Source organism: Furipterus horrens, unplaced genomic scaffold, assembly GCF_987537825.1.
Source record: "Furipterus horrens unplaced genomic scaffold, mFurHor1.1.pri manual_scaffold_12, whole genome shotgun sequence".
Lineage (NCBI taxonomy): Eukaryota > Metazoa > Chordata > Mammalia > Chiroptera > Furipteridae > Furipterus > Furipterus horrens.
The window spans coordinates 3,682,971-3,705,357 of NW_028327182.1; the positions used below are offsets into that span (position 1 = coordinate 3,682,971).

At 47.0% G+C, this 22,387-nt stretch overlaps 1 protein-coding gene across 3 annotated transcripts in view; it reads right to left on the minus strand.

Annotated features, from left to right (window-relative positions):
• The window catches only part of LRCH1 (leucine rich repeats and calponin homology domain containing 1), a 140,465-nt gene that overhangs the window by 23,976 nt on the left and 94,102 nt on the right, over positions 1 to 22,387 (minus strand). For 2 of the 3 annotated variants that reach the window (XM_090258704.1, XM_090258703.1), the window contains exons 8-15: positions 20,637 to 20,730; positions 18,624 to 18,751; positions 13,937 to 14,004; positions 12,384 to 12,470; positions 10,802 to 10,891; positions 10,667 to 10,703; positions 8,794 to 8,847; positions 8,008 to 8,080 (exon numbers count right to left, since the gene is read on the minus strand). In XM_090258704.1, the coding sequence (XP_090114830.1) occupies positions 8,008 to 8,080; positions 8,794 to 8,847; positions 10,667 to 10,703; positions 10,802 to 10,891; positions 12,384 to 12,470; positions 13,937 to 14,004; positions 18,624 to 18,751; positions 20,637 to 20,730 (631 nt within the window). Of the gene's footprint in view, positions 1 to 5,042; positions 5,175 to 8,007; positions 8,081 to 8,793; positions 8,848 to 10,666; positions 10,704 to 10,801; positions 10,892 to 12,383; positions 12,471 to 13,936; positions 14,005 to 18,623; positions 18,752 to 20,636; positions 20,731 to 22,387 lie in introns of all 3 variants that reach the window. The other variant, XM_090258702.1, reaches the window with a different exon arrangement.

Genomic DNA, 22,387 nt, shown 5'->3' on the forward strand with positions numbered 1-22,387 from the left:
TTTCCATCATAAGTTCCTGTGCGTCTTACACAGATAAAAGGCATGCTTAGGTATGTGCTCTATGATGCTGACTGATCAGAGTGTCAAAACACACTTGAATATTTTAAAATGAACATTTCAACCTGGCTGCTGTGGCTCAGTGGATTGAGCGTCAGCCTGTGAGCCAAGTGTCACTGGTTCGATTCCCAGTCAGGGCACATGACTAGGTTGCATGTCAGGTCCCCAGTTAGGGTCGCGAGTGAGAGGCAACCACACAGCGATGTTTCTCTCCTTCTCTTTCTCCTTTCCCCCCTCTCTAAAAGTAAATAAATAAACAAACAAATTATTTTAAAAAAATAAAATGAACCTTTCAAGTGTACATAAAAATATTGGAAGCCAGAGCTATCCAACTACTAGTTTTTGAAATAGATTAATTACTGTGGAATCTATGAAACTTTACAACAAAGTCTTTAGGCTAATAATATACCTACAGAGCACATAAGCGCTTACTTCTTTTGCTGGGTTCTGTTAGGACAGCGTATTTGAACTGGGACCATTATGGTAGCTCTGATTATTTGCCTACAGTTATTTTTTTCTTTCATGTCATATTTAAGTAATAAATGCAGTGATCAACCTGGGGCAAAGATTCAGGAAAATGCTCTAGAGAAGAATTATTCTGATTTTCCTTAATTTCATATCACTAAGTTAAAAAAAAAAATCCCTTACTTAATTCAGGGGAATGAAAGTTTTACCTTGAGGCTACAAGACAATATTAAAGGCCACACTTTTGGTACCTGTTTTTCAAGTCACATGCCACCCTAGCTGTTTAAGGGTCAATAAGAGGAGAGAAGAAGGGCAAGAGCACAGAGCAAGTGTGCACATGTGTGTGTGTGCACACGCACATATGTGTCTAAGGGGTAGGACAGGGCAAGGAGGGAAGGGATTTAAGATGCAGGAAAGAAGAATGAGTGCAGCTTCACTGTTCAATTACTATCTGTCAATCCCACTCAGAGAGAATGGAAAGGTGATCTGCTCATGGCTGTCATTTCTTCAGCAGAGGAAACATTTGAGCAACGAACCTGCAGGGAACAGAACATGCTCACACGGGACATCAGCTTCATCCTTGCCGGGCCAGGGCAGATTCCACTATTTTCCCGGTACCCCCAGCTCCTCCCTCCCTCTGCTCCCCGTCAACTCCCGCACCGGGGGGTGGGCTGCCTCCTAGGAACGCACCGCTCTGGGCTCCTGTCTCTCCTGGGACTCGCCCCTCTCTCTCTGCAGAGGTCTGTTTCTCTGTGACAGAGTTGGCGTCTGCTCCCAAGTGGTATCCCCTCCCCTTCCCCACAAAGCAGTTTGCTGGCCGAATAAATGAAACAAGTGTGTCAAAAAAAAAAAAAAAAAAAAAAAAAACTTCTCTCTAGGCTGAGATTATCCTACCCTCATAATGTCATCTGAATTTCTCCTCTCATGGAAAACCTCCGAAAATGTAGTTCCCAGGTCTGAACGAATTAGACTATGAAATGAATGATCCATGAGAGCAGAGATTTTGTCCGTGTTTTCAAAGTTGTATCCATAGTAACAAGCATCATGCCTAGTATGTAGAAGACACTCAGTAGATACTGAAGGGTGCAAACAAGAAACCATTTTTCTAATGGTGGTAAGCTTATTTTTTAGTTAAGCAAGAAAAGCAGATTGCTCTAAAAATTGCCTGAAATGATACTTGATGATTACTCAAAATGTACTCATCATATAGAAATTATCAGTCTATCTTATTAACCTTGATTACCGAAAATTAACTCGAGACACTTCTTCTTTGTGGACACATGAGGTTCTGAAACTTAGCTGTTTCCTCTTAGACTGGATGTGATGTCCACGATCAATAAATTCAAGGGCAGCAATAGGGAAGCTTTGAAAAAAATATTGTAAGCTCTAGATGCGGGCTACTGTGCATTCGAAATCTCACCAGTGCACCCATTCCTTCCCTTCTGGTGCCTCAGCGTGAATTAGGTACAGTCTCTGCCTTCAAAATGCTCGAATTCACTCCCTGTGGTCTTGGGCAACTTCCTTAACTCGGTGGCTTTCTCCTGCCTGGACATCCCATAAAGAACAGCGACAAAATAATCAGCGCGTAGACGCCACTCCACGTGACCCAGCAGCTCGGAGCATCAGAACGCCTAGATGCCTCTAACAGGCACCCAAGGTTGACACCTGGCACGGCCGTTTCCTCGTTTCTGTGATCAGTGCCAGATCGCGGGAAACTAGCCAGGAGAACGTCTGCACCCCGTCCATGCGCTCGTCCTCCGGCGATAATTACAGACGGAGCTAAAGTAAGTACCACGGAGCGCCCAGCGATTCACGGCAAATGAAAAAGGGCTAATGACTCGAAAGAAGACAGGAACCGTTTCACTTCAGAACGAAGGGGCAGAGGAAAGAAAGATGCAGAGGACGCGAGAGAAGGAGCGGGAGTGAAGTTTTCAAGTTACGAACAGCTGGAAGGGGAGCTGCTGCGTCTCCGCAGGGGACAGACCTGCAGGCACAACCTCCACGTCCCCCTCCGTCTATCCCAGGAGACAGAACTCTGGAGACTGTGAATTCAAGCTCCCGGGGACACCTTCTAGCCAGGCTGTCATTTTTTAATTTTTTTTTTTTTTTTTTTTTTGGAGAATTTTTGGAGAAAAGAAGGGATTTCAATGGACATATATTTGAAGCGAAATGCTGGAAAGCAATAGTTATTGCTTTAAATAAATTCTAAGTTTTACTTAAATAATAAAATTTAAATAAAAGGGGGATTGTAAGACAAAGCAAGACAGTTGTTAACTTTATCCCAAATAATAACTAAACAATAGAAATGAAAGGCAAGTTCCATCACGCTGGGTTGAGTTGGTGATGAGATGCCGTTTACTGCATTGGCCAAGGTCAAGGCAGCTGCAGGTGGTAAGCACGGGAGAAATCAGGGGGAAACTAAGCCAGGGCAACGCTCAGCTCCACCATGCCGGGAGAGGCCGCCGAATGGGACCTCCTGCTTAAGAGGACCCAGGAGGAACAGCGTCAAAAGTAGGCTGTATCTTTCCTGCAACACTCGCTTATATACCTGGTCACACAGGTAACGGCTGCAGCTTCGTTAATTCTAAAGATGCCATGGAAAGTATATTCCTATCAGAAGGCAAAGCTGGTCACAAAGAGAATGAAGATACATGTAAAAGATCGGGTCTGGGAACCTGCACAAGTCTTTATAAAGAAGATTTCTCCATGGAAAATTATCTGATGCCCAGGGCATATTATAGACAAACTCTGCCCAGGAACAAGTGACAGCCATCAGACGTCTGACTGCGCCACCTAAGTATTGAAGACAAGGCCTTTATGACGATCACGGTCCAGCATCATAGTCACATGGGCATCCCTGAAATTTTCATTATACAAAAAGTACCGAGGAAGCATTGCAGGGTTACTTTATTTTCAGAAGGATTTCTACAATGATTACTTTTTATGAATTCTCAGGACTGTTAGTAGAAAAGGAGGCGGTCTGCCTTCGTCACGTGCAAAGAGTCCTCTGAAGCAGCTGCGCAATGGATGCACGTATGGCGGACGGTCAGGAGCCCTGGGCGTGGCCCATCCCCATCTCTGCCTCGCAATGGGGCTGGGCAGGCCACCTCCCCTTTCCGGGTTCCGTGGGTTCATCTATAAGGATAGATGCTCCACTGGTACATAAGATGTCTAGACCCTTTCCAGCTTTCAAAAAACAAAAAAAAGCTACCCCCCAAAAGTCCTTCGGTTTCACATATCACTCCTAAGGGAACACCAAATCACACATAAATCTTTAAACAGCATCAGACCCACAAATAGCCCTGTTTTCTGAAAAACAGAAATGCTCCTCCTCCCTCCTTCTTTTTATTTTTAAGTCAAGGAACAGTTTATCAAGAAAGTCTCCCTTTAACACTCTGTAACTTCCAGAATGTAAAACAGAACACTCTAAGGAGGGACTTCTGTGTCGTTGCTGATGGTTAATCATACTTACTTTCAGTTAAAAAATTTAGAAAGATAGGAAATAATAAAATCTCCTTTATCACTGAGCCTTCCACAGAAGAGAACTGGAAAAGCACTTTTGGTTGAATTTGGACCAGAAATCACAGCAAATGTTCTAAGTATATATTTTCTATGTATTGCATGTAACACAAACTTAAAAAAACAGTATTATTACTGGGGAATAGGTCTTCCTACGGCGTTTGCATTGTGGTGCGATCCCACACCTCCCTGCTCTTCCCTGTAAACCATACTCTGCTAATTCAGAACAGAGACTCAGCTATATGTGGTATGTGGCTGTAAATAATTATATTTCCTTTATTTTCATCTCTTGAGCTATTGAAAATATTTAATGACATGAAAAGATATCGGCATTAATCCCAGTGAGCTGTCCTCAGTGTTCATTCATCCATTTGATTCTCAGGCCAAGTTACTCTTCGTGGATATTATATAGATGGACTTACACTCAAAAAGGTAGGAGGTATCACAAGTCAAAATGTGCAAGTATTTTGCAAAACCACACACACACACACACACACACACACACACACACAAGAGAAGGCAAGTGATTTCTCTTCATTTTTAGGTATTTCTCAATGTCACCATAATCTTCAGCCTACCAGTCTGGGGTCAGCCACGGCACATCTTAAGTGCCTTCAACATCTCACACGGTAAACATAGATAATAAGACATCAAACTCTGAAAGCATTTAGTTCAAGAGCAGGAGCAAGAAGAGATAAACACAACGTGCAAACCCCAGATCTCTGTGAACAAGCCAAAAAAACCCACGCAGAGAAAAAAAAGAGAAGAAATGACTGTCAAGTTCTCCCCAAGTTCAGGATATTCAAGATCACTAAAAAGCAGTCGGACGAACTGCTGGCGAGCAATCCATGCCCTTTTCTGGACGCCACACCCAGGTTTGCTCCTTTTCTATCAGGCACGCAGTCTCCGCAGCTCTGTCCTCGGCTGCCCGGAAATGAGTGTCCCGGGGATTCACTGGCTGATTGGTAAGCACATTGAAGACAAGGGACAAGGCCACCTACCATTGTCACTGTCTCCTTCAGACGGAACGCTGTAGCTAGAGCTGTCCCATGTCTGTGCCTGCGTAAGTGTGTTGAAGGAGACAGGAAGAGTGAGGGCCGGGTCGGCAGGAGCACGCGAAAGCCGGTCCACGTCTAGTAGCACACGGACCCGGGAAAACCCGAGGGCAGCGGCGTTTCACCAGCGGCATAAGGAGTATATGAAAATGAAGCGGATTGCATGGTATGGGATTTAATTTCAAAGGTACAACAGGCATGAGAGATGGCGCGGGGAATGAAAAGAGTGATAGAAACTGAGTGTTAGTACTGATCAGTCGTACACTTTGCATGCAGTTAATACCGTTCATCTTCACAGCCCCACCAGCCCGCAGCGAGCTGTGTCAGCAGAAGGAAAGAGGACCCACAGATTACAGGCAAAAAGCGAAAGACCCACCAGATACCTTTTCAAAGACCTTCCAAATAACAAGCTCAGCAAATAGGATTCACACCAAAAATTTGGTGACGTAGCCCAAGCTTAATCTGTGTATCTGTGTAGCTACATCTGTTATTTAACAATAAAATGAGTATAGAATTGGTGTTTCCTACGGTGAATAGTTTTCCCAAGGCCATGTAAAACTTCTTTTTGAAGACCTCTAGGTCTACTGGCTTGCTTTATTGACAGGTGAATGTAGCTAGCTCTTCCCTCCACACCTGATATGCACACCTCTCAATAGTGTTTTCAATATTTGTCAGTATAAAAAGCAATTCTGGACACCCGCTGAGTCTTTTTAGCAACACACCCAATTAACCAGTAAGTGCCCATCAACTTCAGGCACTTCTGAGTTGGTTATTTATGTAATAATAACATCTTTTTTGCACTAAATTCCGTATAGTAATTATATGTTTAGGAAACACGTATATGAACTATAAATGGGAAATATCACTCAACCTGAAGGCGGAGGCAGTAAAATAAACGGATATGTTTCTAGGAACAGATATTTGTATGTATACACTTTCTTGGGAGGAAAACATAGGAGAAAAAAATGTTTGCCCTAAAGTTAACTATAGGCATACTTTAAGACTCTAATTTCTTATTCCCACTTGCTAATGTGAGTAGTCTGTTTTTTATTTATAACACAGAAATCATATAATCCACTTACTGAACTTTAAATTAAAAATTAATTGGCTTTTCAAAGTTCGAAAGTTACTCAATCAAAATAAATTTCTACCTTTTAAAGTTATATCATCTTCAATTAAGATTACTATCTGTATATGATTTTCTAGAAATTATGAAAAATACATACTGTGATACAAGTATTTTAAAATTATTAAATAACATATTTAAAATTCCCAATACTTAATGCTATTTTTATAAAGTTCCAAAATCTACTTATGCTCTTAAGATAAATCAGCGTTATTTATAGAAACCCAACCCTACAGAGTTCTCAACTACTAGAAGCATTTCCACATTAGTTAGTCGGCCTTATAAAAGGGCTGGAGAGGAAAGTGTCTTTGTTTTCAGCTGTTCCACACCGACACCCCACTTACTTTCCCCCACTGCAAAGAACCCGGAATGATTTGGGTCGACAAGACAAGCGCAATATTGATAAGCTGAGTTTTGACACCATACAAGGAACAAAAAGTCACTGAGACAAATTCTACAACTAAATTGCAAAACTGCACATTCAGAAGGATATTATCTTTTAAAGCTCTATTCAACGTTTGATTTGATCCATCAGACACTATCTATTTTTAAATTGTATAGAACTGCTTGTACGGATTAGGAGAAAGTCTGCCACCCCTCAGGGTACAGCAGAAATGCTCCAGACGGGCCATCCCTAAAGGCACCAATGATGGGTACCCCGAGTGACCTCTGTCCCCCCACCTCCAGCACCCGGCCAGACCTGGCTGCTTCTGCTCAGGTCCAAAAATGAGGAGTCCGGCCGTTTGGACTTGTTTCATAATAAAGCAAACACCTTCCTATAAACACCTCCTGAGAGCCCCTGCCACACCCAAAGGCTTTCTCAAACAGCTCTGCCTTCCAGCGGGGACGCTATCACACCTGCCCGCAAGGTACCCACCTAGCCGTCAACTTGCTAAAAAAAAAAAAAAAAAATTCCTTTATAAAAGAATTATCTCTGTTTTTTTGTTTTGTTTTTTTTTCCCTATGGGTACCCCTTTTCAAAATATTCATGTCTAACTTCTACTGAAAAACCCAAGAATAGCTGAGTGCTTCACGAGCTTTTGCTTAAAAGTGCCGAAGTCCTTTTTAGCGCGTGACAAAAAGCATCAGCAGCGAGTGGACGCAAAACATCTAAGAAGCAAAAACATGAAAACAAAGAAGGACTGAAAAGAAGGCAGGTAGTGCCAGAACCGAATTTTTCTGTACACAGTCCATCTTCTTAAAATCAATCGTTATTCTGCACATGGCTATAATGTATATTGGTGAATATACTAATAAGAAACTATAAGTTGGTACTATAAGCAAAAACGCTCTTAAAAAAAGAAAACAGACTCCTGGCCAGTCACGGGAGCCTTGAAGTCATCCATCACCCTGTTACGGGAGTAAAAGCATCAACCCTGCCAAGCTCAGAAAGCCTGGGAGGGGGACTCAGAGAGGAGTCACGTGCCCAGGGGCCTCTCTTGAACTTACAGGCACCAGGAAGCACGGGGGCAAAGCACGAGCTGTTTTATCTTCCTTGGGTTAAAAAACTCAATGGACTATTTCTTCTCCATGCCTTTTTTCCTCTTTGCTCTGATTCAAAAGGAGGTCGGCTATCTATTCCTGGTAACATGAACGTCACAATTAAATCACCAAAAACAAGGCTCCCAAGGCTGGTCTCCCCACGCTGCGGGCAGGCTCCAACGCCGGGACGCGAACCCACCATCAGCGGCGGTGGCAGCGTGGCCCAGGCTGCCCACGCGCAGAAGGCTAAGGAGAAACCGCGGAGCCATGTCCAAGGTGAAGAGCACCGAGGTCTGAATTTACCTGATCGGGCCTTCAGGCCAAATGGAGCTGAGCTGTCCGTGACAGGAGAGACGGCAGGGGAGTGACCTCTGATCTGCGGGGTCGCAAGGAAAGGACATTTTGTAAAAAAAAAAGGAAACCGAATCTGGGCTGTACATGCTTCTCGGCGCTCAGAAATGTCCACACAGCCGCTGCCTTTGGCCTGCGTTGTGGGGGGAAGAGGCCCTGGCTAAATAATCTGACCCTCAGGGCACCTTCACAGGGCACAGGCTTTCAGGGCTAAATCCACAGGAGGTTGTTAGTGGGGAGAACCATCCGATTGCTTATTTGCTCGTTACAAAAATATTTTACTACTGGCAACCTGTCTGCTCCAGAACAGATGAGCACATGCGTGTGTCCGCGCACACAGCCGCCTCCCTGAGGGCACCTCGGCTGCAGAATCCCACCCCACGATCAGAGGAAGACACAGAGAACACGGAGCAGACTTCTCAACTGCAGGGACACCACACAGGGAACCACGTGCGGGCCACAAGACAGTCCCCACGCTGTCAATCTTAACTCTTCCCACGCGGTTTCCCGAAACGAGGTTCCCATATTTGGTTTCCAAAATACATCTTTTCAAATCGGTCTTTATGGGTGGAGAGGGCCCGCTAAGGCCCTGTGAGCTAAGGGAAGCTGTCCGCAGAGAGTCTGCAATGCAGTGAACTCATCCACCATGACAGTCTTCGCCTGTGGGTTTCTGTAAAAGCCGCTGCGATTCAGCCTTCACAGAACACCTTAGCTTTTATTAGTGTCCAGGAAACTCACCTCATTCGGAGAATAGTCGCTCCCATTACTCTGTGATGTTAGGTCATCTTGCACCTTGAAGAAGAAGAAAAAAACGCATGGAATGTTTCATTAGACTATAAAATCCGTGAGGCGAGCACTCTCTACTTCCTTCCCCTCCCTGGCATGTAGGTGCATGATGAACGCACACTGAATTCATTCATCGGTGTGTGAGTCCCCAAGTAGGTTATACTTACATTTTCTAAAACCCTGCAGCTGTGGTCACAGAAAAATACAGCGAAAGTAGCACATACACCAAGCAAAGGGACTTCCCAGACCTGAGGTCAGCCCGAAACACCTGTGAAGGTCAGGGGCCGGAAGGCTCCCACCCCCATCCAATGACAGGCTTTCAGAAACGGTTCAGGACGGCAGTTCCCACACACACAGCGCCTCACTGGGAGCTTCCAAGAAGCACACGTGCGTGGGGAATCATATGCTGTCCATTCCAAGTCGATCTGCTTTGCCAACAAATGGTTCTTTTACCCACGTCTACTTTCTTTATATGCTAATCAAGAACCCCTTAATGCACCTTAATAAAAAAACCTGGTGATGGCTAATGTTAACATCTTCATATATACTACATGAAATCAGTATACACGTAAGACATCTTTTCCTATTCCCGTTGTTGAAGACTGCTATTAAAAAATATCCCCGACATTGGCACATCTGCATAATCATTAGCACTGGCTGATCCACGACTTTCTCTTTTCCTCCTTGTGACTTCCTTTTGCCACGAGGGCCAGCGAACACCCCTCCCCTTTTTATAATCTGGGGGATGTGTCTGTCACAAACACAGAATCACTCCAGAGAGGGAAGAAAATGCGTTACAATTTCTTACACCAAATGACTCCTCATGCACCCAAAAAGAAAATCACTTCTGTTAACACAAACGTTGTTTGTCTGAGAGGGAGTGGAGCTATCTTTTTTTTGCAGTTTTCTGCCTTCCTAGGACTCCTAAAGCCAGGCCCACGGCACGGGGCATCTGTGTAACAGGGTCTCAAGAACCTCGTTACTGACGGCCCACAGGTTGCAAGGAAAAAACAAAAGAGTAATTACACAGTGAAGTCACCTCAATGAGGTGATCAAATTAACACCGCCAGTGAGGCCCTGATGGACACAGCGTGCCCACAAATGTGGCACCCTGAGAAGACAACATCCCCCCAAAAAGCACAGAAACGCGATCTCATCGTGAAGAATTAGGAGGGACTTCGGCACTGCGGTTCGCTGCCCCAAACCCATTCCCTGAAAAGGGATGGAGCTCAAGTGGGTTGCAACCTGTCCCCCTCCAAGGTCACCAGCCCACACCTGCCTCTCCGTGGCTGTCTCTCCCAGGCTCCCCTCTAGTTGTATGTCAACACGGCTTCACACCACACCCGATTTCACCCTGCGGGACGGTCCTCACTGTCCGCGCACATCCCCACCAGTCTGGCTTTGTGATCTTCTTTCCACCCCCCTGCCCCCCGGGCATTTTCCAGCTCCTCTGCGCTGGTCTTTCCCGTCTCCCCCAGCTCATCTGCCTCTGGCCAGCGCACAGCCCTCCAGCAGGGCTCTCAGCTCCGCACCGAATGGTCCTACCTCCTGTTTCTGACACCAAGCAGGCCCCTGCGGATCTGAGCTGCTGTCAGCTGACTCAGCCAGACCATAAGATAAAAAAAAAAAATAGAGAACTGAATGGAAATAGCTAACACTCAACTTTAATGGTAAGTGAAATACACTCGCTAAACAGGGTCACGTATAAAACAGTGGAGAAATCAACCCTGAACAAAAATATCGGTCTAAGGCGCGTTCTACCTCCTGGTCAATCTTTCTAGAACATGGCTGCATGGAGCCCTCTCTAGGTCAAGGGCAGCCTTACCTCAGACGCCGGGGAGGCCTCCAGCCGCATCTCACTGCTGCGGGAACGGGGTGGGGGAGACAGAAAGTGGGATTTAAAGCATACTCATTTCAGCGTAAAAAGAGCGAATGTTCAGTTTTTAAAAGGTCCACGTACTTGAGCGCAGCATCTTGCAATTCTAAGGCTCCTGCGGATTCGTGAGGAAAGAAGTTCACAGCACCTCCTGGTGTAGTATCTGTGCTCCCTCTAAAGAGTCGGGGGGAGATGTTAGCAAATGCGATACCTTTGATAAATCCTACTGATCTCGGTCACGCTTCGTCTAAAAATTTAATATAGTAAAAAAGTTATGTTTACCATCAGGATTAAGTAACCAAATGCTGATGGTAGAAACGTCCAACTGCATGGTATGTTCCCATCCTGTGCCAAATCTAATATAATTTTACTATAATTTTCTGCCTGCTATTGGTCCTAACATTCATAGGTAGCACACAATGAGTTTTGTTCTAGAACTTGATTTTACAGAAGCAAGTAAAGCTGTTAAGGACATTACATTATGGTATATGGACCAAGGGTACTTTATTTTAAAAGGAAGACATTTCTGATAGACACTAATACCCTCATTAAAGAAAAAAGAATTCATAAGCAATTTGATACGCATTTTATTTTTTTAAATGGCCTTAGTTTCTGAATTTCTGCCATTTTAAAACGTGAAATTTCTGCAAGTTATAGAAAAGTTACAAAGCTATTTTAAAAGGTAGGAATGAAGTGGGAATGCTGGGTGGAGGGAGACCAAGGAGGAAAAGTCAGGACAACTGTACTAGCATAATCAATATAATATAATTTAAAAAATAAAAATAAAATGTAGGAATGAGTTCATATTATACATGCTTATTGAAAGATGATATCAAACCAACAATCAGAAATCCTTAAGAAACCAAGATGAAGGTGAAACAGGATAACACCTTGATTTTTTGACGTTAAGGTTGTCTACAAGATAGACCTATGAAATTTAATCATAGGCTTAACTAAAACAACAGCAAAAAAAGTCTTGATCTATGAAATATGAGATAAAGGAAAAATCTCATGTGTATGTAAAGGTTTTATTACTAATGGTCAGTCCCAAGCAGCTAGAAATAAGTAACCTCTGGAAGAGCTTACCAAGGACTAGTGTGGAATCTATGTCTCTAGTGAGAAGGTGCTTATTACCCGATATCAGATATACTGTCTTACTGAAAAACTTTTTGTCCGTGGGAACTTCATTACCCTTAACTAAGCAACCAAAAAATGAATCTACTGTATATAGTGCTTGCTACTGGCAATGGCCAATTAGATTAAAAACTACCCTGCAAGCCAGGTCATTGGAAATATATTATTTAGTTAACATGTATTTGCCACCACCAAATAAAGATGGCAGTACATGATATAACAATTCTTCCCTTTTGGGAAAATCTCCCTTGTAGTTCTATAAATCAGAGACTGAAACTTTAAGCAACATAAAATACTTACAGGTATACCATATTCTGTTTTTTTTAAGAATTATGCCAAAAATCCCCACATGAATTTCAGAAGAGGGAATACATTTCATGAAAAGGTCTGACTCTTCCTGATGGCCCTTGGGGGGACAGGAAGCTAACGTGACAAAGCGCAGACTGTGTGTGCAAAGATTTTTATAAAGTGAGACAAGGAATTAGTCCGTAGTGTCTACACACGAAGCTTCGGGGCAAAGAGACGTGCGCACCTGTCGGGACCCTGCAGCAGGTCCACGGCCTCCCTCAGCTGTTCAATCATCGCGACGTCCACGGCCAGGTCTTGAGAGGAACGTGTCCTGCAGCAGGAAATGGAGCAGGGAGTGAAAACAATCCTAGGACAGAACGCCGTCTTGGTTCTTGGGAGCTCGATTACAAGCACCCATCTAGTGTATCACACCTGATTCTGACACCTTCAACATGATAATGAAGACTCTCAGTGACCCCCCGTGGCGTGAGCTGTCGCCATGCAGGGACAGAGGTCCCGGAGGGGGAAGCCCGGCGCTGCAAGGGGCCCCCACCTGCCCCTCTGCACAGCCCGGGCGGGCAGCGGGCCAGCTGGGGGCGGGGGTTCTCACCTGCTGTCCTGGGCCCTGAGGGGTCCCCAGGGGCGCTCGGCTGGGGCGCGTCCTGATTTACAGGCACGGTTGAGAACACAGACAGAAGGTTACGAAGGAGGTTTTTAAAGCTTTATACAGTTTTAAAAAACTCTCTCCCTGTAATTCTGCAGATCTATAATCAAGTAAGGCCTCCGCGGCCTCACAGAAATACACCCACCGAATGCTGGCAACTCTGGAGAGTGATTTCAAAGGGACTGTTTAACGCTTTTTAAGGGCGCGTGAGATGTGATCGTGGTTCTGCCTTTCTTTCCGTACAGAACATGACGTGGAGAAGTATTTTAGCAGCGTGGCAAATCCTTCCCCAGGGGAGAAGCCCCATAGTCCAGGCCTACACGCCCTGCTATGGAAAACGAAATCCCATGAACCAGAATTCTACTCCAGGACATGAGGGCCAAACTCAGTTCCCCGGAGACGGTTCACTGGCTGACAAGGGTCACTCATGCCCACCCCCATAAAGCGTGCCAAGTAAATCTTCACAGGCAACAGAACAGAAAGGCTATCCTGGTGTGAGATCCCTTGGGTTCACCCTTGGAACAAAATAATCAGTCTCTCTGTGCCTCAGTTTTTCCCTCTGCGAAATGGGGGCGCACAAACAGAACTAACAGGATTGCTGTCGAGCTGTAACGGGTTACTACCCATGAAGTCTTTAAGACAGGGCCTGCCATGCAGTACAATATTTCATAAATGCTAGCTATTATTACAACAGTTAGACTAAGAATCAGGACACAAGAGGGGTGGGATTTTCTCAGATCTTGAAACTGAAAAGTCTCAATAAAAAAGGGGGACCGGAACGATTAAAGACTTTGGGTCCAGTTGTTGGCTTCTCCCCACAAAGGGAAGGAAGCTAGAATCTCCACTTTGGAACGTCTAGTTCCCTGAATCACGTTTCTGCCTACAGCCTCAAATCTGCTAAAGCTCAGGGCCACGGCGGAGGCGTGACCTTGCACCGTGTCGCGCCAATGCTGTGACAATGAGCCCCAGGCAGAGGAAAGCTGGCAACTTCCTATCGATGTCTTTGGTAGGAGTATCAGCTTGCCCCCCGCCCCCAACAAAGCGGGCCCGAATTCCACCAGGACAACGCGTCCACTCTGCTTAAACTGCGGACCCTGCAGGACAGCGGCTATCGCCAGGCCCTGGGTACTCACGCCCCCTCGGACGGCCACTGTGCGTCCTCTTCTATCCGCAGCAGCTCCTCGCAGTCTGCTGCCCTGCCCTGTGGACAGAACACATAGGCCTTCTGATAGCTGCTGGCCGTCACCAGGCAGCGGTCAGCCCAGCCCCAGCCCACGTCACAGCAGCATGGCTCGCAGCAGCCGGAAGGCAGGAGCAGCCCCGGTGTCCATCAGGGAACAAGTGGACCGACAGCGTGGGTCCCAGCCAGGCAACAGGTGCTTTTCAGCCGTAAAAAGGAAGGATCCCTGACACGTGCTCTCGTGTGGATGACTCCTCAGGACATGGCGCTAAGTGACACTAGCCAGTCACAAAAAGGCATGCGATATGATTCCACTCACTAGAGCAGTCAAACGCATAAGGATAGAAAGCAGAGTGGTTGCCACGGCCTGGGGAGGGGAGGCATGAGTACATGCTGTTTAATGAGTCAAGGATTTCAGTTTGAGCCCTGGCTGCTGCGGCTCAGTGGATTGAGCGCCGGCCTGCGAGCCAAGTGTCGCTGGTTCGATTCCCAGTCAGGGCACATGACTCGGTTGCACATCAGGTCCCCAGCTGGGGGCACGAGTGAGAGGCAACCACACAGTGATGTTTCTCTCCCTCTCTTTCTCCTTTCCCCTCTCTCTAAAAAATAAACAAACAAATAAATAATTTTAAAAACATTTAAAAGAAGAAAAAGTTCAGTTTGAGGAGGTGAAAGCGTCCGGAGCTGGATGGTGATCACGGCTGCGTAATAACATGCATGCGCTCAACACCGCGGAATTTTACACTTAAAAATGGCGAGGGTGGCGAGTGTTCCGCTATATTTATTTTACCCTAATTAAAAATAAAAAGAAAAAAGAAAAAAGAAAACCTGGCCTAGGCCACACTACCTGCTGACTTCACGTCCGAAATGTAAAACCTAATTCCTTGTTGCCCTCTCAGCGCCTCTCGATGTTCACAGTCTTCTGTTGGGCGTGGCAGCCCCATGGGAAAGCACATTCTAGCATCTGTGGCAGAGTGTGTGTGTGTGTGTGTGTGTGTGTGTGTGAGAAAAGGGGTGCATGAAATACTTAACAGCAAATGCCTCCAATGGCGTCTAACAGGTTTCACATGTGCAGCACCCAGATCTCACTGAAATGCACCCCTGCCCCATTTTATTCCCAAAGAAACACTGGCGGGAGTACTGTACTGGGAAGGTGTGTCCCCCCCGCGGGACTTCCATGCACACCCTTCCACTCCCCTCTGACACACAGAGACGCCGCCCTCACCCAGCCAGCGGCCAGCAGCCAGCACCGAAGCCGCCCCGAAGGAGGGCACATTCTCTGGCCAGGAGGGAACAGCGGCCACAAGCTCTGTCCCCTGGTCAAGGTTCCAACACGCCATCAACAGAGACCAGCTGGTTCTCTGGATGTGTCGCTGAGAACGAGTCTTTTTCCGGAGACGTGGCTGCTGCCCAACTCCAGTCTCCAGCTTGAAAACCACTCAGACGTTTTCTATACGGACTGTACTGGCAGGACACAATCAAAGCCGACCTGTCCACTTCTGAGCCACCCCCGGCAGATGACAGAAGTCCACGGCAGAAAACACACTGCCAGCCACGACTCTTCTCGCCCGGCTTCAACTACAGGAGCCTTGGGTATTTCCTTCAGATTTCCGTTTCATACCAGAAAGTACCCAACAGTATGAAACACTGGCTTTTCTTTCAGGAGGTAAAGCAGGGTGACTGAGCTTCTTTTGCTACGTTAGACAGCTGTACAGTTGATCTTTGTTATCTGTGGATTCCATATGTATAAATTGGCCTACTCGATCAAACGTATTGGTAACCCTAATCAATACACGTACTGCTCAGCGTCCCCCACGCACATGCACAGATCGGTGAGAAACCTAAGCTCCTGACCTGCTCTGCCTTCCTGTTTCAGCCGTCAGAGATTAAACAGGTGTCCCCTGCAGAGTCTACGTGGTGCCACGTGTTCACATTTCTGTGCTTTTTGGTGTGATTTCATTGTGAGGCGCGGTCTCTCGTCCCTAAGCACAAGAAGGCTGCGATGTCCCTTGCAGAGAAAAATGTGTGACAAAGCTGCGTTGCGGCATGAGCAAGTGGTGTGGGCCGCAAGTTCAGTGTCAAACGGGTCAACAAGGCATGTGGCATCCGGTGTCTTTACACAGAAACGCACAAATACAATACCTAAACCCCAACAAGCAAGGTCACGTGGGGACCACCAGACATGCACCGACTCTTTGGAGCCAGGGCTCAGTGTGTGATAACTCAGGTTGGAGGAGACACGACAGAACAGAACTACCTGACTCACGGGGAGCAGCGCAGCTACAAAAGCACAAGATGTTGATTCAGCGAAGGGGAGAGAACCGCGTTTTGTAAACCATCAAGTCTTGGTCCTCAGGGGCTGAGCGGTCGGCCCAGCCGTTGGCCGCCAAGCATACAGGCTTTCAAGGGGACGTGGCTCACGGCGAAGAGGCCTGGCGTTCCGCGTGGGACTCTCCGTGGGAGGTGAGGTCTGATTTTATCATTAGCGTCTCCTCTCGCCTCCCCGTGGCAGGCCTCTTTCAGGAGTGAACACCTGGGAAGCGCTTGCAGAGTAGATTTCTGCACCCCTAGCGACTCCTCTAGGCTCCACGCCGGGTCCATTCTGTAGAACAGCCGTTTCCACGAGGCCCGGCGCTCCCTAAAACCTCCGAGTCTAGGGAAATCTGCTTTTCTGAGAGGATACGCTTCGTTTTACTAATTGCTTTGATTGTTTCCCTTCAGGGTTTCCATCTTTAGATTCCCAACTTGAGATGAACTCTACAGAATAAAGACAAAAGCCCAACTTCCCGTATTTTGCGACAGGCTCATCCCAACACGGATAGATTCTCCACTTAAGATGAACTCCATAAACTAAAGACAAAAGCCCAACTTCCCGTATTTTGCGACAGGCTCATCCCAACACGGATAGATTCTCCACTTAAGATGAACTCCATAAACTAAAGACAAAAGCCCAACTTCCCGTATTTTGCGACAGGCTTGTCGCAGCACTGATAGACAGGGTCCAGTCAGCAGAGCCCCCGGAAAACCCCCAGCCTCGGAGCATGTTGCACGTCAGATGTGTGCTTTAGAAGGACGGCTGGCAGCAGAGCTGAGTGTGTGTGTGTGCATGCACATGTGTGTGCTGGCAGGGGGTAGGATGTTGCATGATAAGTCACCTGTAGACATCAAAAAATAATTGCCCTGGCTGGTAGCTCAGCTGGTTGGAGTGTCGTCCCGTACACCGAAAGGCTGCAGGTTTGATCCCCAGTCAGGACACATGCTAGATTTCAGGTTCGGTCCCAGACCCACGTACGGGAGGCAACCAATCTAATCTCTCTCTCTATCTTTGTCTCTCTCTCTCTCCCTAGACAATTTTTAAAAAGTCCTTGGGCGAGGATAAGGAATATTAGAAATGATAAAGCTCAACCAAAGCAATGTCACCACAGGTAGAGGGCAGGAATAAGGCCGTGGCCGCGAGGTATTTTAAAATAAGAACTGATGGACTGATGAGGGATCAGACACAGAAAGTTCAGGATTTCTGTGTTTTATCTTCCTATAGGCACATCTCATTTCACTGCCCTTCACTTTATTGAGCTTTGCAGATATTGCATTTTTTACAGATCAAAGGTAAGACCCTCCATCAGCGAAACGAGTATGGCTCACCGCAGGCTCAGGTGATGGTTAGCATTTTCTAGCCGTAATGTGTCTTTAAATTAAGGTACGTAGGCTTTTCTTTAGCACCACGCTGTTGCACACTTAACAGACTGTAGTAGCGTGTAAACGGACTTCTATGCGCATGGCAAGCCTGAAGATCCACGGGACCCACTGTATGGCACTACTTGCCTGATTGCGGCGGTCTGGAACCAAGCCCACCCTATCCCTGCGCTCCACCCGTATGTAACTTTTTAAAGTCATCTTCGTTTCTGCAAACAGAAGTCCCATGTCAGGGTCTTCACTTCTGTCTTGAGAGCGTCAGGCCCCCTGGGGCACCCCTGGGCACGTGCTGCCCAGCGTCCAGCTCAGCCACTGCCCTCCCAGGGCCCACAGAGGTCGTCCAAGCATCGTCACGCAACGCTCAGGAAACAGGATGAGGTCTTAAGAGACCTCACGCTTGGCTTTAACTCAGGCTTCCATTTCTCAGAAGCCACAAGGATTCTGAATTTTTTGGAATTGTAATTATTTATTTTTAGAGAAGGGGACAGGGAGGCAGAAAGGAAGAGAAACATCGAGGTGAGAGAGAGACATCCGTCAGCTCCCTCTCGTACGCTCCCCAACTGGGGACGAGACCTACAACCCAGGCATGTGTCCTGACCGGGAATCGAACCGGTGACCTTCCCTTTTGCAGGACGACGCCCACACGAGCCACACCAGCCAGGCACGCATCTGAACGGCAATGGTAATTCTGGACATTTGCCAGCTGATGGGATCCTCCGAGCAGAGGAAGGCGGGCTGATCTCTACATCGTCACGTGTGCCGACATACGGAGAGGCGCACGTGGGAGGGTGTGGCCCCTCGTGGCAGAAAGGAGACACGGTGCTCTTCGCAGAGAGGTCAGAAAGACCTGCGGGAGGGGGCAGCAGGCTGGCACTGAAGGCGATGGGCTGGGAACCTGAGCCAAACAGAAGTAAACAAAGAAAACAAGGAGTCGGTCCTCAACCTGCCTTCATGTAGTTGATAAATTCCGGGTGGAGACCTTCCGTTCCGTGGGGGAACCGGTCTCTTCCTGCTCCTGAGTTGTCATTGTCCCCCACAAAGGAAGTCTGTGGCTGAAACTCCTGATGGAATTCCCCTGTTAGGAAGATAAGAAAGCAGGACTTCACGAACAGGCCACAAAGCACAGACTGCCCTAAAATGTGTCATCTAACGATGTCCGTCTTCTCGAATGACCCAAGCTCTCTCCTCCCTGAATGACGTAAGGAAAAGACCAAAGAAGGAAGGAGAAAGAAAAGGAGAAAAACCAGGAAGCCCCAGCCTGAATTTACAAGTCCGAGGCCTCTGCATGGCTCAGTTCCTTACGAAAGAAAGGAAATTTCGTCCTGCCTTTTTGAAGGCCCAGAGGGAAGAAAATACAAGAGAGCTTCTGTGCTCTTAGTCATGTGGGAGGTGGAACTATTTCAAATTCAAAATTCAACAGATATTTACTGAGCAACTACCAAATGGCAGGGATGCTCAGCATTGTAGGGATTTTTTTAAAAAATGACTCAAACCTGACTCACGGTCCTTAAGCAGCAAACAACCTCAAGGAACTAAGACAAGAACACAAAATCCTAACAACAAAGGCCGTGACTACGAGGAAGCCCACAGAGGGAGAGACGCATCCTCGGAGCGAGCAGGGCAGGACCCAGGCCTTCTCTCTGACCTGAAGACGAAAAAGGACCAAGCAGGGCCCCCAGAAGACTCGTCTCTACAACACAGGGGAAAACTCACTACGGACAAATTACATAACTACTTATTCTAAAAATGTGCCTTAACCACCCTCTCTCCTACTGCATAATGTGATAAAGCTTATCTAAGTTAATAAAGGGGCAGTTATAGTTTTGCATAAAGCAGACGGTTACATTTTTGGATAACACATGGTTCCCATTATCTCTCAGACCAACATAAAGGCTAAACTTAAGTGCTCAACGTAAACACCTGAAGGTAAGCAGTGAAAGCAAACATTCATGTCTGAATGAACCGAAGCGGGTCTCCCGTCCATAAGGGGAGCATATTCAAGCTCTCAGGGAGGTAATCTGCGTACTAATTTAATTCTATACTGTTCATACCATATGAAATAGTCTCTGTCCCAAATTAGGAAACATGAAATCTTAGCAATTTTCTCTTAAAATCACTGCATAAACAGCAGCAGCTAAAATACCGTGATTGTGTAATTGAAGGGCTTCTCACCAAAGATACGAAATGTATCACGGAGGTCTGGAAGGCATGCCGCAGAGAGCGTGCTTCAGGATCGTCTGGTATTATTAAAGAGCCACACAATTTCAAAGCGGCAGAACCTGTTCAAGATCACCTGTTCTCATCACCGTATCACTTACAGGTGAGGGATGAAGGCCAAGTCACTTGCCCGAAGTCAAGGTGGGGGGGGATATGACTCAACCACGCCTCCCACCACGCACATGGTTGGCAGGGGCCATGCACCCGGGTCTAGCTTCTAAGAGATGGATGCTCCTCCTAGGCCGGGTCCCTAAAAACGTCCTGGGAGCACACCTGCGAGTCCCTCCCCTTCCACCTTGAAACAGCAGGATTCGGAAACGCTGGGAGTCCCGGCAGGAAAGAAGCTTGGGCCCTTCGTTCACCCCTTGGGGGCGGCTGCCTGTCAGTCAGGCCGTCTGGGGTGGACTTAATTTGGATTGCGTTAAGCCAATGAGATGTGGGGATTTTAAGTGTTTTTATAGCTCGAGGGGTCCTAAGTAACATACCTACATATCAGTATTTTCTTGCCAATAATGGATTTAAAGAATCTTGTCTCAATCTTCAGAATTAGAACAGCCTCAATGTTTACTAGCTGCCTTGGTCCCCTCTACAAAATTGAGGTCCTGGGAGTGGCCGCCTCCGAGTTCTGAGCCCTCAGTGAGGTCACCTTCCCAGATGAGCTGTTACGGTCCTTTTTGTGTGCAGTGTGAACACAGCCTTTGACCCTTAAACACAAGCCCTTCCTCCCATCTCTGTTCTCAGACCTTTCATGGGACTCAGGTCCTCCTTGGTGACCTGCTCTTCTTCCAGGATGTTGGACATGGGGACGCTGAGGCTCACGGTGTCTTCATCAGATGGCTGGAAAGAAACAGGGCACAGTTTCAGGGATGGAGAAGTGCTATCAACGCAGACGAAGGGAACACTGCGTGCAAAACCACCAGACTGTGATTCTCAAAAGCACAGTATCGCGTGAGAGACACTAGGCAGAAAGGCCAAGTCCGCTGACGTGAATCCAAAGACAGGCAAAACCAATCCGTGGTGTTAGAAGCCAGGACCGTGGCTGCTCTGGGGCGCGGGTCGGGCATGTGGGGTGCTGGGAGAAAGCCCTGCTTCGTGATCTGGGAGCTGGTAACAGGGTTCACTCTGTGGAAATTCATCGCGCTAACACCTGCGTGCTTCTCTGTACACGTTCTGAGCGGAAATTCTATCAGACATTTTCTAACCTAAGAGCCACGGTCGGGGTACTGGGAGGGAGCGTGTGACCCCCGACAGAACAAAGGAACACTGGCACAGTCACTGTGACGGTAGCCCCGAGTCAGATCAATTGTTTTAATAATAGTCATGTTACTGCAAGATCTGGCAACACGAAGTCCCCACCACCCGGTTCAGGTTTCCCGCGGCAGAACGCAGACAGGCACCTCGGGGGACAATGCCACGTTGGTGTACGGCGCCTCTTACGTGCTTCGTACGCTAAGCGTCGGCTGACTTCCCTGTTTCGGGATGAGGATGCTGCACTGGTGCATAAACAGGCTAAGGGACTGCAGGACTGAAACGGAACACGGGTTCTGGGAAATTTTCGGAACAACCCTCCGACTGGGAGTTTTGCTTCCCACCCCAGCAGATAACGCTTTTTTAGAAAACCTATGATTCTATCCCAAGTGATACACGAAGCCTCATTTATCTTCCTGTGACTCCACTTCAGGGTTGTTACTTAGAGAAAAGCTGCTCAGGTCACCAGGATCGGGAACCTGCTCCCCAGAACCGCTTGCTCCCCGCATTCCTGAGGCTGCAACCTTCTGAGTACAATGTTCGTTCACCTTTGGACCTGTGCACAAATTGTTCAGAAACTGGCGGAAGACAAATATGCTTTTCCTGCTTTAAACATATGTCCAGTGGGTCCCAATGTTTTGGCTTATCTTGAGAAAAATGTGTTTTCAACTTCTTAGTGACAAACGCTAAGTCCATCAGCGAAGAGCAGCAACAAGAAAAGGGACCAGGTGTGATCTTTGAACCCCACAATGAGATGTAAGTTTGGGGGGGGCGAGATCAATTGACCATAGATGTTGCCAAACAAAGCAAAAACCGACACCTACCATGGTTAATTCAGAACCTTAATCATTCTTAAAAAAGAAAAAAAAAAAAGATGTTCTCGGAGGTGTCCTCGGATAACGAGGCTCCCCTGGGAGATCGGAGCATTGTTATTCTGTGGACTGCAATCTTCTCCATCGTCTTTCTTCCCTCCACCCATCTGACAAATTCAGCAAAACTCCAGAGAGATGCGCCTGACGGAAGGGAGCGACTAAACGCTCGGCCGCCTCCCTTGGACGGCTATGAGCACCCTTCTTGTCCTACGCGAGCCCCAGGGCATAATGACGTCCTTTGTGCAGGGTTTCATTAGTGAACTTGTCCTTGGAAGGCAGGTAAAGGATAAAGCAGAGTGCTTTTTAATTTAACAGAAAATGAGCTGCAGGTGAGTAACTTCCAAAACAATGGGGCGTTTCAGGGGACTTTGGAG